The following is a 15,877-nucleotide window of genomic DNA, read 5'->3' on the forward strand; positions in this document are numbered from 1 at the left end:
TGTGTGAAAATGATGAATTGCCAGAGCCATTTCCTATTTTGTATCAAACTTTTGATTGTGAGATGCCTGTTTTGCTCAGAGTCCAGTTGCCAGAAGGATGGATCAAAGGGTTCAGCAGACATCCCTGTCATGAGTCAGAGGAATAAACCTCTTTATCCTGCCGCTCTGAAACTCCTCTATTCCCCTACAGGCAACATGAGAGAGTGATGCCTGTGGTTGGAATCAATACCCGAGGCTACTAGAGAAAATACGAGTTTATTTTAAGACAGAGTGGATTTCTGTGGTAGTACAGTTTCTGACACATCACAGTACTATGCTGTAGCCCTGGAGGGGAGACGATGTCTAGGTAGCTGTTGTAAAAGTAGGCCCCAGTAGAACTTGGATACTGGTATACACACTCCCCTCCATATGTATTTGGACAGTTAAACATTTGTATTTGGCTCTATACTCCAGAATTTTAAATTTGAGATTAAATGTTTCAAATACCCTTTTATTTGAGGGTATTCTCATATATATTACTATCTGTTCTACCGTTTAGAATTGAAAACACTATATGTATCTAGTCCCCCCCATGAGAATAAGTCAGTAGTATTTGGACAAATTCACTTATAGTGTATTCAAATAGTCAAAAGTTTAGTATTTGGTCCCATACAGTATTGTCACGACTTCTACCGAAGGCGGCTCCTCTCCCTGTTCGGGCGGCGCTCGGCAGTCGGCGTCGCCGGTCTACTAGGATTCCTTGATTAGATGTTTCTGAACACTTTTAAATGAATCCTGATAATGCCATGATTAAGACAAATCATGAATGAATCATAAATAAAGGCATTCAACTAAATAAGCATTTTTTTGGGGGGGGTGATCTTTATGCCCCATATCATTATTCACGATTAATTCATGATTAGCAATAATCATGGTAGCATCAACATGAAACATATTGGCACAAACATTATTCACCATTCAGTTCCAAAACATAATCAGAAACACAACCAAAACTAACCACAAAAGCACCCAATAATTTATTACATTTTAAAATCTTTTTACCCCTTTTTCTCACCAATTTCATGATATCCAATTGTTAGTTACAGTCTTGTCCCATCACTGCAACTCATGTACAGAGTCATGCATCCTCCAAAACACAACCCTGCCAAGCTGCACTGCTTCTTGACACACTGCTCGCTTAACCTGGAAGCCAGCCGTAACAATGTATCGGAGGAAATACCGTACAATTGGCGACCGTGTCAGCATGCATATGCCCGGCCCGCCACAGACGTCGCTAGAGCACAATGGGACAAGGACATCCCGGCCGGCCAAACCCCGTCGCAGCCGGCTGCCACACAGCCCGGGATCAAACCCGGGTCTGTAGTGACACCTCAAGCACTGTGATGCAATGCCTTTCGGGAGGCCAGCACCCAACACATTTGAAAAGTCACAAGCTTGATGTAGTCATTGTGTGCAAGGAAAATGGTACCAAATGCTAAACATTTGACTTAAATCCAAACACTTATGATTTCTTCAAATGGAGGGACGAGAAACATAAAGTGCTTTCATTTCCAAATGGCAAAACAGGTCATGTATGTATGAAAATACCCTCAAATAAAAGCTTGCATGCTGTACTTATCACTGAGTATACAAAATATTTTTGACATAAACTGACCAGGTGAATCCAGGTGAAAGCTATGATCCCTTATTATTATCACTAGTTAAATCCACTTCAATCAGTGTAGATGAAGGGTAGGAGACAGGTTAAAGAAGGATTTTTAAGTCTTGAGATGATTGAGACATGGATTGTGTATGTGTGACATTCAGAGGGTGAATGGGCAAGACAAACATGTTAGCGCCTTTGAACGGGGTATGGTAGCAGGTGCCAGGCACACTGGTTTGTGTCAAGAACTGCAACGCTTCTGGGTTTTTCGTTTGTATCAAGAATGGTCCACCACCCAAAGGATGTCCAGCCAACTTGACAAAACTGTGGGAAGCATTGGAGTCAACATGGGCCAGCATCCCTGTGGAATGCTTCTGACAAATTGAGGCTGTTCTAAGGGCAAGGGGACACACAAACACACCCATATGTTTTATTTTGTGTTAAATTAAATTGTAATAGAGAGAAAAGTAATACGGTACCGTAGAAATATAGTAGAATGCTGTATCATGTCAAAATATGAAAAATACATTTTATAGAGTAAACAACATGATCATTTTGGAAAGTTTCTTACATTAGGATGGTGCAATACATTTCTGACTATAATGTAATCACTATACACACTGTAATGTTTGGTCTATGTATTTTTCAGTGTCTTTCTTGTACAGTAAGGACCAGTCACTGCATTAACAAACCATATAGAAGAAGTGTATAAGAAAATGAGTTAGAAACCAAAACCAAATACCAATATATGAATCTAAAACACTTATCCATGTGTACATATCCAGGATTTGTCTTGAAAATATTAAGGACATTTATATTGATGCTCCAGAAAGTCTGATGGTTGTTTTCAGACCTGAACAGTGGTCTAACATTGAGAAGAATCGTAGATCCAGCTATATGCCTCAATCCCCAACCAGTGGGAAAGGTAGGCACCATCTGTAATGGTACAATCTGACGGTCTAACTATCTTCCATTCATTTGGGATTGAGGCATACACTATATACTGTAATTATAGCTGGATATACACTACAGATGGCAAGACTCACCACTACATATGTTGACTCATCTGAACATTAGACCACTTTGTAAAACTGCCAAACTTTGTATTTAACTAAAATCAACATTTGCTGTTGTGTGATTCCTGAGCCCTTCTCTCTTGGTCTATCCACAGGTCTAAGATCAGATGAGTAGACAGGGTCGTTTCTTCACCTTGGTGGGCTGGGGGCACAGCACCGCTCGGATGGCCTCGTCAAAGACCGTCTTCAGCCCCCGCTGGGTCAGGGCAGAGCATTCCAGGTACTTCACCGAGTCTACCCAGAAAACACACAAAAGATGTATGAGGGACATGAAGAGGATAGACTGTTTATCTGGCATAATACACGGCTGGCGGGCGATGGCTTGGGCAACATGAAATCTCAACAACTATGCAGTATAAGGACTAAGAGCAGAATACAAAGTGTTCCATGATACTGTACAACTCTGTAAACGACAGATGACAGATAATCAATCGCTGATTCAGTCATATCCAATCACAAACCCAGAGTGACCACTGTATATGTGACCACTGTATACCAATCAGATCTCTGATGCACGATCACTAATTCAGGATCTCAGAGATCTACATACCTATCTCTTTGGCTAGTGCTAAGCCTTGTGGGTAGGTGATGGGCGCTAGCTTCTTCTCCTTCAGCTTCTCAATGGTTTCCTTCTCGTCCCTCAGATCCAGCTTGGTGCCCACGAGGATGATGGGTGTGGAGGGGCAGTGGTGTCGTACCTCAGGGTACCACTAGTGGGAGCAAGCACACACACATAGAGTCGGTCAACATGGTCGCAGCAAAAGATACTGAATTACTTTTCACTTCCTTTTCTGTGATACAGCTCATTGTTAATTCTACCAAAGATGATCTATATTCTGACAAGATACTGGACTGACCGCTTTAAGAATGAGAATAAATGTCCGCCAAGCGGACTGTAGACAGGAGGAGACGGGGTCAGACGGGAACATTCTAACCAATAAGAGGGCACATACACATAAAATAAAATATTTTTTCTCAAAGTTGCAGGAATGCCATGTGTGTCCACTTATTTCAGAACATTCGTAACAACCTAAACATTACAAAATGTCTATTCGATAAAATAAGGCTCCCGTAACAAATTAGAATGACATTTTTTAGTTGGCGAAATTCGACACTCATTATAAAAATCCCTACTTGTGGACAGATTTTGTGGACAGATTTAGGGGCAGAGTCAAGCCTCTCGCTTCGTCTCTTACCCTCTGGTTCTACTACTGTATTATGGAGTAGCCAGTTAATGCAGAGGTTGATTCCTGGTATAGCTCCTCACACATAAAATCTAGGCTACTCTGTCTATTACTATTATTATTATTACTACTATCATTACCGTCATTATTATTACACTATTCAAATAAAATGGCTGTTCTCTTGTTTCTATCAGTCACTCAATAAAAAAGGAAGTTCCTTCTTCCGCATTGAGTGACTGATAGAAACAAGAGAGCAGTGCATGCTTTTGCAGAATAGGAAATGAATGCTTATGAATGACGTTAGTGAGTCACCTTCGCTTATTTTAGTGTGCCTCTGTTCATTTGGAGGCCTTTCATCAGCTTCTCTGCTTAACACCTGGTTAACAGCTCTACGTATGTTTATACGTCAGTAATTATTGCCGTCTCTAATACAATATAGGATCCATCCTGCAAGCCATCTGTAACGGCGTTCTTCGTTTGTAGAAAGAGAGTCGGACCGAAATGCAGCGTGGTGGTTACTCATGACTTTAATGAAAAAAGCGATACATGAAATAACTTATACAAAAGCAAAAAAACAAACGGAACGTGAAAACCTAATTACAGCCTATCTGGTGAAACTACACAGAGACAGGAACAATCACCCACGAAATACAAAGCGAAACCCAGGCTACCTAAATACGGTTCCCAATCAGAGACAACGAGAATCACCTGACTCTGATTGAGAACCGCCTCAGGCAGCCAAGCCCATACAACACCCCTACTCAGCCGCAATCCCAATAACCACAAAACCCCAATACCAAATACAACAAAACAAACCCATGTCACACCCTGGCCTGACCAAACAATCAACGAAAACACAAAACACTAAGACCAAGGCGTGACACCATCATTAGCTGTTACAGCAGAGTGGAGGGAATGTCAAGGTTGAAAATGTTTCCTTTTTATAGAGCATGAATGTATAGTAATGAGAACAGTGACAGTGAAGCACGCACATACTGTATGCACACACACACACACACATTTCAGGTATTTCACCGAGTCTACTGAGAAAACACACACACACTACATTCTGTGAAAAATGCATCAAGAATTCTCAGTACAATTGCATTCTCGGTACCATTGCATTCTCGGTACCATTGCCATTGGTACCAAGGTTTTTCTGCCTCTCGTGTCTGTCTCTCTTTCATTGCAGGGTAGCCATTATTTAGTCATCGTCTATGGGGACAAATGCCCACTCCTCTGCACTCTTTGTCCTTCCTGCCATCAAACCTTGAATGCGACACAAAGGACTGGGGTAGATCTCACAGAGTCTTAGCTCTTTGGGAGGACTCATTGGAGAAGAGCAGCTTTACAATAAAAGGCTTTCACTAAGGGGTTACCTCTGCCCTGACCCTACAGACTCTGTGGAAGAGAGATGAAAGGATGCTTCTCTATATACCAGGACAGGTAAGAGATGTCAATTTAACAAATAAAACTTCCCAGCTTCCTACTAAGAAAGGCGATGGTGCCATGAGTTAAATCATCCCTAACTTCCATGGAGGCTGACTGGATTAAATGGAAACATTCATTTAGTGGTGTAGCAATTCTGTGTTTTCGAAAATGGCACCTTTAGTTTACTAGTATCTCTCTGAAACTGAGTGAGGGAATTAGGTTCTGCTAGGTTAAGATATGAGTTGGCCAATACAGTGTTATGATAATGGAAGACATAAACCACAACACTTGTCTTGAGAAGCTTGGAGAGAAATTCAAGCTCCAACCATTTACCCAGCGATGGCTAAATGATCATTAATCTCCTGCTGATCCAAAACGGTGATAGCAGTAGGAGGAGGACTGTGGCAATAATCAGAGATAACACGGGTCAATTGAATCTCCTTTTGACAGGCAAATACCAGAGTGACATGGGTGGGTTAGTGTGAGTAACATCCTACCTTCCATGTTAAATAGATCCTAATGTCACCTGAAAGCCTGGTAATCTACTAAGGCTCCATTTGCATACATGGTCAATGTTACCATGGAGACTCATTGGGAACATGCCATGAAAAAACAGACTGAGAAAGATGGAGAGAGGAGGAAAAACAACTAAAGAGGTTTGTTCTTGAAATGTGAAAAGTGGCAAACATTTGCATAAGGGCTGGAGAAGCGAGATTGCTATTGTTTGAAGCTAATCATAAATTAAAGGGCTGAGTAAAGTCATTTGGGATAGCGGTGCGATTCGTAACGGCACAAATTGGAATGGATTAACACTGGTCTTTTCAATAATTGCCAATAGCAAGAGCATTTTGCTTTCCAGACCTTCTTAGTTTGAGCACTTGAAATCTATGTAGTAGAATAAATGACACATTAATACTTTCCAGCGACCTACCAAACCTGCCTTCAGACCACTCTGGACCATATTAGGGTTGTTTTGACAATGTCATATCAAGTAAAGCAGATTTATCAAACTTCATTGTCTTTTGACCTCCACTGCTCTTGATATAACGCTGTCCTCTCCAACACTGACAGTTCCCAAACTAATCAGCTCAATTCAAATGGTTGACAGTGAAGTCAGAGGAGTCAGACACTTAGCTGTCATTTTTAAAATGGTATTTATTTGATTTAACCTTTATTTAACTAGGAAAGTCAGTTAAGAACAAATTCGTATTTACAATGACAGCCTACCAAAAGGCAAAAGGCCTCCTGCGGGGACGGGGGCCTGGGATTAAAAATTAAAATAAATACAATATAAATTTCGGACAAAACACACATCACAACATTAGAAGCAACACAACACTACATAAAAAGAGACTTAAGACAACAACATAGCAACATAGCAGGGCAGCAACACATGACAACACAGCATAACAGCAACACAACATAACAACAAAATGGTAGCAACACAAAATGGTAGCAGCACAAAACATGGTACAAACATTATTGGGCACAAACAACAGCACAAAGGGCAAGAAGGTAGAGACAACAATACATCACACAAAGCAGCCACAACTGGCAGTAAGCGTGTCCATGATTGAGTCTTTGAATGAAGAGATTGAGATTAAACTGTCCAGTTTGAGTGTTTGTTGCAGCTCGTTCCAGTCGCTAGCTGTAGCAAACTAAAAATGGGAGCGATCCAGGGATGTGTGTGCTTTGGTTACCTTTAACAGAATGTGAACGGCAGAACGGGTGCTGTATGTGGAGGATGATGGTTGTAGTAGGTATCTCAGATAGGGGGGAGTGAGGCCTAAGAGGGTTTTATAAATAAGCATCAACCAATGGGTATTGAGATGGGTATACAGAGATGACCAGTTTACAGAGGAGTATAGAGTGCAGTGATGTGTCCTATAAGAAGCATTGGTGGCAAATCTATGGCCGAATGGTAAAGAACACCTAGCCGCTCGAGAGCACCCTTAACCTGCCAATCAATAAATTCTGTTTCTGTAATCTAGCAACAAGGCTAATCTGAAAACAAGACTCCCTAAATTCTATCAGCATATCGATTGTGCTACCAGAGCTGGTAAAACCCTGGATCATTGTTATTCTAACTTCAGTGACGCATATAAGGCCCTACCCCACCCTCCTTTTGGAAAATCTGACCATGACTCCATTTTGTTGCTTCCAGCCTACAGACAAAAACTAAAACAGGAAGCTCCCGCCCAGTTCTGTTCAACGCTGGTCCGACCAATCTGATTCCACGCTTCAAGACTGCTTCGATCGCGTGGATTGGGATATGTTCCGCATTGCTTCCAACAACAACATTGACGAATACACTGATTCGGTGAGCGAGTTCATTAGAAAGTGCATTGGCAATGTTATACGATTAAAACATTCCCAAACCAGAAACCGTGGATTGATGGCAGCATTCGCGCGAAACTGAAAACGCAAACCACTGCTTTTAACCAGGGCAAGGTGACTGGACACACGACCGAATACAAACAGTGTAGTTATTCACTCCGCAAAGCAGTCAAACAAGCTAAGTGTCTGTATAGAGACAAAGTAGAATCTTAATTCAACGGCTTAGACACAAGAGGTATGTGGCAGGGTCTACAGTCAATCACGGATTACAAAAAGAAAACCAGCCCTGTCGCAGACTAGGATGTCTTACTCCCAGACAGACTAAATAACTTTTTTGCTCGCTTTGAGGACAATACAGTGTCACTGACACGGCCCGCTTCCAAAACCTGCGGGCTTTCCTTCACTGCAGCCGGCGTGAGTAAAACATTTAAACGTGTTAACCCTCGCAAGGCTGCAGGCCCAGACGGCATCCCCAGCTGCGTCCTCAGAGCATGCGCAGACCAGCTGGCTGGTGTGTTTACAGACATATTCAATCAATCCTTATCCCAGTCTGCTGTTCCAACATGCTTCAAGAGGGCCACCATTCGACTACAGCTCAGCATTTAACACCATAGTACCCTCCAAACTCGTCATCAAGCTCGAGACCTTGGGTCTCGACCCCACCCTGTGCAACTGGGTACTGGACTTCCTGACGGGCCGCCCCCAGGTGGTGAGGGTAGGTAACAACATCTCCACCCCGCTGATCCTCAACACTGGGGCCCCACAAGGGTGCGTTCTGAGCCCTCTCCTGTACTCCCTGTTCACCCACGACTGTGTGGCCATGCACGCCTCCAACTCAATCATCTAGTTTGCGGACGACACTACAGTGGTAGGCTTGATTACCAACAACGACGAGACGGCCTACAGGGAGGAGGTGAGGGCCCTCGGTGTGTGGTGTCAGGAAAATAACCTCACACTCAACGTCAACAAAACAAAGGAGATAATTGTGGACTTCAGGAAACAGCAGAGGTAGCACACCCCTATCCACATCGACGGGACAGTAGTGGAGAGGGTAGTAAGTTTCAAGTTCCTCGGCGTACACATCACGGACAAACTGAATTGGTCCACCCACACAGACAGCGTTCTTCAACCTCAGGAGGCTGAAGAAATTAGGCTTGTCACCAAAAGCACTCAAACTTCTAAAGATGCGCAATCGAGAGCATCCTGTCGTGCTGTATCACCGCCTGGTATGGCAACTGCTCCGCCCACAACCGTAAGGCTCTCCAGAGGGTAGTGAGGTCTGCAAAACGCATCACCATCACTCATTCATATATCTTTATGTACATATTCTTTATCCCTTTACACTTGTGTGTATAAGGTAGTAGTTGTGGAATTGTTAGGTTAGATTACTCGTTGGTTATTACTGCATTGTCAGAACTAAAAGCACAAGCATTTCGCTACACTCGCATTAACATCTGCTAACCATGTGTATGTGACAAATAAAATGTGATTTGATTTGTTGTTGATGTAAATTGAGAAGAGCGTGGGGCCTAGGCTCAAGCCTTGAGGTACTCTCTTGGTGACAGGCAGTGGCTGAGATAGCAAAATTTCTGACTTCATACACTGCACTCTTTGAGAGAGGTAGTTAGCAAACCAGCCCAAAGACCCCTCAGAGACACCAATACCCAATACTCCTTAGCCGGCCCACAAGAATGGAATGGTCTACCGTATCAAAAGCTTTGGCCATGTCAATAAAAATAGCAGAACAATATTGCTTAGAATCAAGGGCAATGGTGAAATCATTGTAGACCTGTAAGGTTGCAATGACACATCCCTAACCTGAGCGGAAACCAGATTGCATACCCGAGAGAATACTATAGACATCAAGAAAGCCAGTTTTTCCAACACTTTTGATAAACAGGGCAAAATAGAAACAGGCCTATAAAGGTTAGGATCAGCTTGATCTTCCCCTTTAAATTAAGGACGAACCATGGCAGCCTTCCAAGCAATGAGAACCTCCCCAGAAAGGAGAGACAGGTTTAATAGGCCAGAGATGATAGGGGCAGCAACCTTAAAGAAGAAAGGGTCTAAACCATCTAACTCTGTCAAGTTTAAGGAGCTCCTTTACTACCTTAGACTCAGTAACCACCTGCAGGGAGAAACTTTGTAGCTGGGCAGGGAAAAAAGAGGGAGACGCATCGGGGATAGTCGCATTAAGAAGGGGTGGGAGATGAGCAAATATTGGACGGGCAAGGAGGCATGGCTGAGTCAAATAGGAATCCTGTCTTAATGAAGTGGTGATTAAAGGGCTCAGCCATGTGTTTCTTGTCAGTAACAACCACATCATCAACATTAAGGGACATGGGCAGCTGTGAGGAGGAGGGTTTATTCTCCAGTTCTTTAACCATTTCCCAGAACTTGACAAAGCCTATTGCTGAGGCAATGGTATGAGAATAATCAACAATAAAAAGTGTTTGAAAAGAGTAATGTTTGGCAGGCTTTTTTGGTGATATTATAGCTCTTTGATGTGAATTCAACGTCTATAGTAGTGTGTCAGTTTCAAACCCATGACTTCTGGAGAGATGGAGATGGAGAGACAGGATGGGACAATTACTATTTTCTCCTTTCCATCAGAACGGCAGTAGAGTGATAGAGGGCTCAAGGACAGCTTCGTTCAGCAGTAGCTGAGAGCTGCCAAGGTGAACTGTGTGCCCCGTGCAGTGAAAAGACACAGACCCTGACAGTTACCTGGGGGAGTAGGTAGAGGTCTCATCGTGCATTAGGCGAGTTAAGTTCATGTTTGACTCCTTTAAAGAAGAGATGATTACTTCTCTTTGACAAAAACCTGAATGAATATGATTGAATATGATTTCTATTGATGAACAGATCTCTATATCCTATCCAAATGGAGTGAGGTTCATTGGAATCCAACGGGATGCAAGGTGCCACCTGAATAGATGTGCTGTTCTAGCCCTTGGATTTGAAATATTTTATTTATGACTGTCTGACTGAAGCGATTAAACCATAGCCTCTGCAACAATAGGTAGAGCTGAAAGCAGCGGAACACAAAACAACTATTGACAATAGCATTACTCAGACATAGTTAGGATATTGTCCATTGGACTATATCCTATTACTGTACCGTAAATGCCAGAATCTGCAATATGTTTGTTTTATTATACGGTACACTTGGATGTTCTATTGAAAGCAGGTAAACCAGAGTAGCCTATCCTTTATAAATTGATTGATTTCTCTGTGTTTAGACTCACTTCATTATCTTAATCTTGACAGGCATTTTATGGATTAACTGGGGCGGCAGGGTAGCCTAGTGGTTAGAGTGTTGGACTAGTAACTGGAAGGTTGGAAGTTCAAACCCCCGAGCTCACAAATCTGTCGTTCTACCCCTGAACAGGCAGTTAACCCACTGTTCCTAGGCCGTCATTGAAAATAAGAATTTGTTCTTAACTGACTTGCCTAGTTAAATAAAGGTTTTAAAAAATACTACTGTTATCCTGCTCTGTTCTCCATCAACCCCCTCTGTATTACTGACAGATGATGACCCATCTATATTCACAGAAAGGTAAGCAGGTGCAGGTGCTTTAGGAGTGATCAACAGTATTGACACGTTAATCTCTCCATATAGTAATCTATAATGTATGCTGCATACTGCATGCAGCTCTTGGGGATGCTGCAGCCTTTATAATGACACTGTGTCAATCAACGCCAATCAACGCCTACATTATGAGACCAAAGTCCTCCGCTATCCCTGCATTAGGTACAGAGGAAAACACCGGCGGCAGATCAAATAGAATATGTGTGTATTGAATACTATATGTACCTATACACTGTAGCACAACAGCCATGAAGATCACACAGCATCCACTCACCTTGGCTCTGACGTTCTCAAACGATGCTGGGCTCACCAGAGAGAAACAGATGAGGAACACATCCTAGGGGACAAACATAGTGCCTGATCAATGGTAGTATTAAAGCTGTAGGGAGATGTTGTAAACAGATTTAATCTAGTGATTCATATAGTGTATATGGTCATTGGTCAGTGAAGGTGTAGGGAGTAATACATGTGGTTGTACCGAAGGTTAGAACGGTGTATCAGAGTAGTAGAAGACGTGGGGTCCGAAATGATTGACTCTTGATAAATATGAGCGATAATGACTATATAAAATGTAGTATGCAAATACTGAACTACATTGTGTGCTCCAAACAACGTGGGAATTATATTATTTTATGCTAATACAATTGCTCAAAGAGATTTAGTTTAGCAAGTAATATTATGTTTTTCTCAAAAAGTAGTTGTCAAATGTATTGACACCCCTAAAGATTCTTATAAATAAAGTAGTCAACAGCCTACATCCTGAATGAATCATGAATAATGATGAATGAGAAAGTTACAGAGGGTCAAAGATCACACCCCCAAGACATTACCAATAACAGGGGAGGTTAGCATGTTTTGGGGCTATGATTTTTGATCCTCTGTAACTTTCTCATTCATCATTATTCACGATTCATTCAGGATTATTCATAATCATGGCAGCATCCTTTATTAATTTGAGAGTATACAGTCATTACTGCTCATCTTTATCAAGGGTGTCAATAATTCCGGACCCCACTGTATATCATTTGTAATAGAGATTCTGTATGTGTGTTACCGTCTGAGGATAGGACAGAGGTCTGAGTCTGTCATAGTCCTCCTGTCCTGCTGTATCCCACAGTCCCAGGTTCACTGGCTTACTGTCCACCATCACATTGGCTGAGTAGTTATCAAACCTGCAAGACAAATGAGTCCATTACATCTAGAACATATCACAGTGAAAAACCTTACACAGAATAAACAGTATACAGTTTATTAGGTACACCACCCCGTTCACGAAAATGGATCGCTCATACAGACAGTGAGGCACATGGTCGTGGCTTGCTATATAAAGCAGGCAGACAGGCATGAACTTGAATCCATGGACCCATGGTGTTAACGGTACTGGTGTGGGGAATGTTTTCTTGGCACACGTTAGGTCCCTTGACACCAATTGATCAACAATTGAACGCCATGCCCCAAAGAATTCAGGCTGTTCTGAAGGTAAAGTGGGGTCCGACCCCATACTTGATAGTGTACCTAATAAACGGGCCACTGAATGTATAAAAACTGCATACCATAGGTGTTTGTGAAAGTAAAGTCAATATCTAGCATACCAATCCCTAGAATTATTGTGAATATAGTATTGTTTCCTATTTCTGGTTATTGGTTGCATTATGTATGATGTTTGTCCATTCAGCCCACACATTTGTCACTGTACCAGCCATATCATGTCCACTGTGTCTGTCTGTGGTCCAGTACTTACACTGTGGGGATGTACTCTCCAGGGAAGGCGTTGGTTGTGTAGCTGATGAGCAGGCATGTCTTTCCCACAGCACTGAAACAGACATTGGGCAATCAGTTGTGTGCCAACACATACACACACATTTTCTTGCTGCAATAGCACATTGACGCACGAGCACACACACGCACACACACACACACACACACACACACACACACACACACACACACACACACACACACACACACACACACACACACACACACACACACACACACACACACACACACACACACACACACACACACACACACACACACACACACACACACACACACACACACACACCTTTACTCTAGCACACACTGAGAGAACCTATAGTCATTACAGGGTGGCTGCCAGAGTAACTCCCTTCTCTTACAAAAAAAACACATGTCAAAACTGCATTTTCACATGTGAGATACTGTAGCTGTTTTCATATTGAGGTAAAATGTAACAAGTGAAACCATATTCATTTTGTATTACAGTTTTTTCCAACGGCTTACACACGTTTTCAAAACTGTCTCCTTTTTTCAAAACTCTACACACAATCCCCAAAACTGCACACACAAAATACAAAGTGCCTCACATCTCCTTCAAAATGTAACACTGCATTCAAAATGCCATAAACACATGTCAGAATGAAACATTTGCATCAAATGGCAAACACTGCTTTCATAATAGTACATTTTTGGATATACCATGTAAACACTGTTGTTCTAAATCTAAAACTCTTTAGTCTTTCATAGGCTTATATCTACATCTCAATACAATGTAGAGGGGTAACAAGTACACTGTGAACACCAATGCAATGTAGAAACAGAAAATATTTATTATGAAAGCAGTGTTTGCCATTTGATGCAAATGCTTCATTTGTGACATGTGTTTATGGCATTTTGAATGCAGTGTTACATTTTGAAGGAGATGTGAGGCATTTTGCATTTTGTGTGTGCAGTTTTGGGAATTGTGTGTAGAGTTTTGAAAAAAAGGAGACAGTTGAAAACTTGTGAAAGCAGTTGGAAAAAACTGTAATATCAAGCAAAACTTCTGAAGTCAAGAACACAATTCTTAGTATTGCAAACAAAAATAATAATATTGAAAGCAAAACATAAATCCAAAAGTATTGATAGCAAAACAAAATAATGCAAGGAAAAAAATTGTCAAAGCGAGGGAAAATGAATTGTAAATGGATGCAATTAAATGAAACAATTCTACCTATTTTTGGTCATGTTACCCTGGCCTTTGCTTTCTCTGCCTTTTTCCAGTGGTGGAAAAAGTACTCAATTTTCATACTTGACTAAAAGTAAAGATACCTGAATAGAAAATTACTCAAGTAAAAGTGAAAGTCACCCAGTAAAATACTACTTGAGTAAAAGTCTAAAAGTATTTGGTTTTAAATATACTTAAGTATCAAAAGTAAATATAGTTGCTAAAATATACATAAGCATCAAAAGTAAAAGAATGAATCATTTTAAAAAGGGATGACCAGGGATGTTCTCTGTTTACTGAGTCCACCAGATCACAGGCAGTAGGGATGACCAGGGATGTTCTCTGTTTACTGAGTCCACCAGATCACAGGCAGTAGGGATGACCAGGGATGTTCTCTGTTTACTGAGTCCACCAGATCAGAGGCAGTAGAGATAACCAGGGATGTTCTCTGTTTACTGAGTCCACCAGATCAGAGGCAGTAGGGATGACCAGGGATGATCTCTGTTTACTGAGTCCACCAGATCAGAGGCAGTAGGGATGACCAGGGATGATCTCTGTTTACTGAGTCCACCAGATCAGAGGCAGTAGGGATGACCAGGGATGTTCTCTGTTTACTGAGTCCACCAGATCAGAGGCAGTAGAGATGACCAGGGATGTTCTCTTGATAAGTGTGTGAATTGAACTGTTTTCTATCCTGCTAAGCATTCAGAATGTAACAAGTACTTTTGGGTGTCAGGGAAAATGTATGGAGTAAAAAGTACATCATCTTCTTTAGGAATGTAGTGAAGTAAAAGTAAAAGTTGTCAAAAATATAAATGGTAAAGTAAAGTACAGATTCCAGTTGCAAGTTTCGGCTCATTCATTCCAGCAGGATAGCACCCTGCATCCGACTGTTTGTTTGCTGGATGGGAGACCAGTGGTGAAATTTTTTTTCTTCTTTTTTTTGTAAAGGTTAGCTGCCTTAATATGGTAATATGGTAAATTCTTTACATGTTTCTTGGTTGGAAAGCTTCCACCATATTTTCGCCAGAATACCATCATTAAAATCAGCTTGGTATCTATCATGATCCACTCCCACTCATGATAAAATGGTACAACAACAGCACGCCAACTCATTTTTTGGTTTTCCCTGTGCAAAGAAGATGCCAATATACTGTCCTTATTTCTTGCTACAGTATGACGAATGGCCATAGACATTCTAACTATGTACAATGTGCTGAATGAACAGCATGATGGGGCCTGGCTTGCCTACATTCTGAGAAGCAGTAATCTGCTTTCTCTAGCTTCTTGTCAGTGTTCTAAAACACCTCTGACAGACAACAGCTAAAAACACAGTCAAGGTTTTTGCAGTAAAATTCCAATAAGAAGCACGCACCTGCATGTACGGACAGGAGGGAAGGAATGCTAGTCTGAGGAGTGCTCCCAGAGTTACATTTTTAGGGCAAGGTTAGAAAGTGACACCCCGGGCTATACGTACGCAGGCTACCATCAGCTTCTTCTACAGATTGGCTCCACCTTGAACATCATTAGGTTAGCATTCAAGGTTGGGTAGAAGAAACCTGATAGATGCCATTGAAAAGAACTGGAGAAACATTCATAGTTTATACCCTTGTGGAAGACATGATTAGTAATAACTTACTGTATATT

General features: G+C 41.7%; 1 protein-coding gene across 1 annotated transcript in view; it reads right to left on the reverse strand.

The window, feature by feature from the left end:
* Nucleotides 1-2,058: 2,058 nt before the first annotated feature.
* LOC123999961 (ras-related C3 botulinum toxin substrate 2) overlaps nucleotides 2,059-15,877 on the reverse strand; it is a 26,316-nt gene continuing 12,497 nt past the window's right edge. Inside the window, exons 2-6 of the mRNA XM_046306014.1 lie at nucleotides 13,004-13,075; nucleotides 12,317-12,434; nucleotides 11,537-11,599; nucleotides 3,269-3,428; nucleotides 2,059-2,952 (exon numbers count right to left, since the gene is read on the reverse strand). Of these exons, the coding sequence (XP_046161970.1) occupies nucleotides 2,822-2,952; nucleotides 3,269-3,428; nucleotides 11,537-11,599; nucleotides 12,317-12,434; nucleotides 13,004-13,075 (544 nt within the window). The 3' untranslated portion in view covers nucleotides 2,059-2,821. The remainder of the gene's footprint in view (nucleotides 2,953-3,268; nucleotides 3,429-11,536; nucleotides 11,600-12,316; nucleotides 12,435-13,003; nucleotides 13,076-15,877) is intronic.

Source organism: Oncorhynchus gorbuscha, linkage group LG16, assembly GCF_021184085.1.
Source record: "Oncorhynchus gorbuscha isolate QuinsamMale2020 ecotype Even-year linkage group LG16, OgorEven_v1.0, whole genome shotgun sequence".
In the NCBI taxonomy this organism is placed as follows: domain Eukaryota; kingdom Metazoa; phylum Chordata; class Actinopteri; order Salmoniformes; family Salmonidae; genus Oncorhynchus; species Oncorhynchus gorbuscha.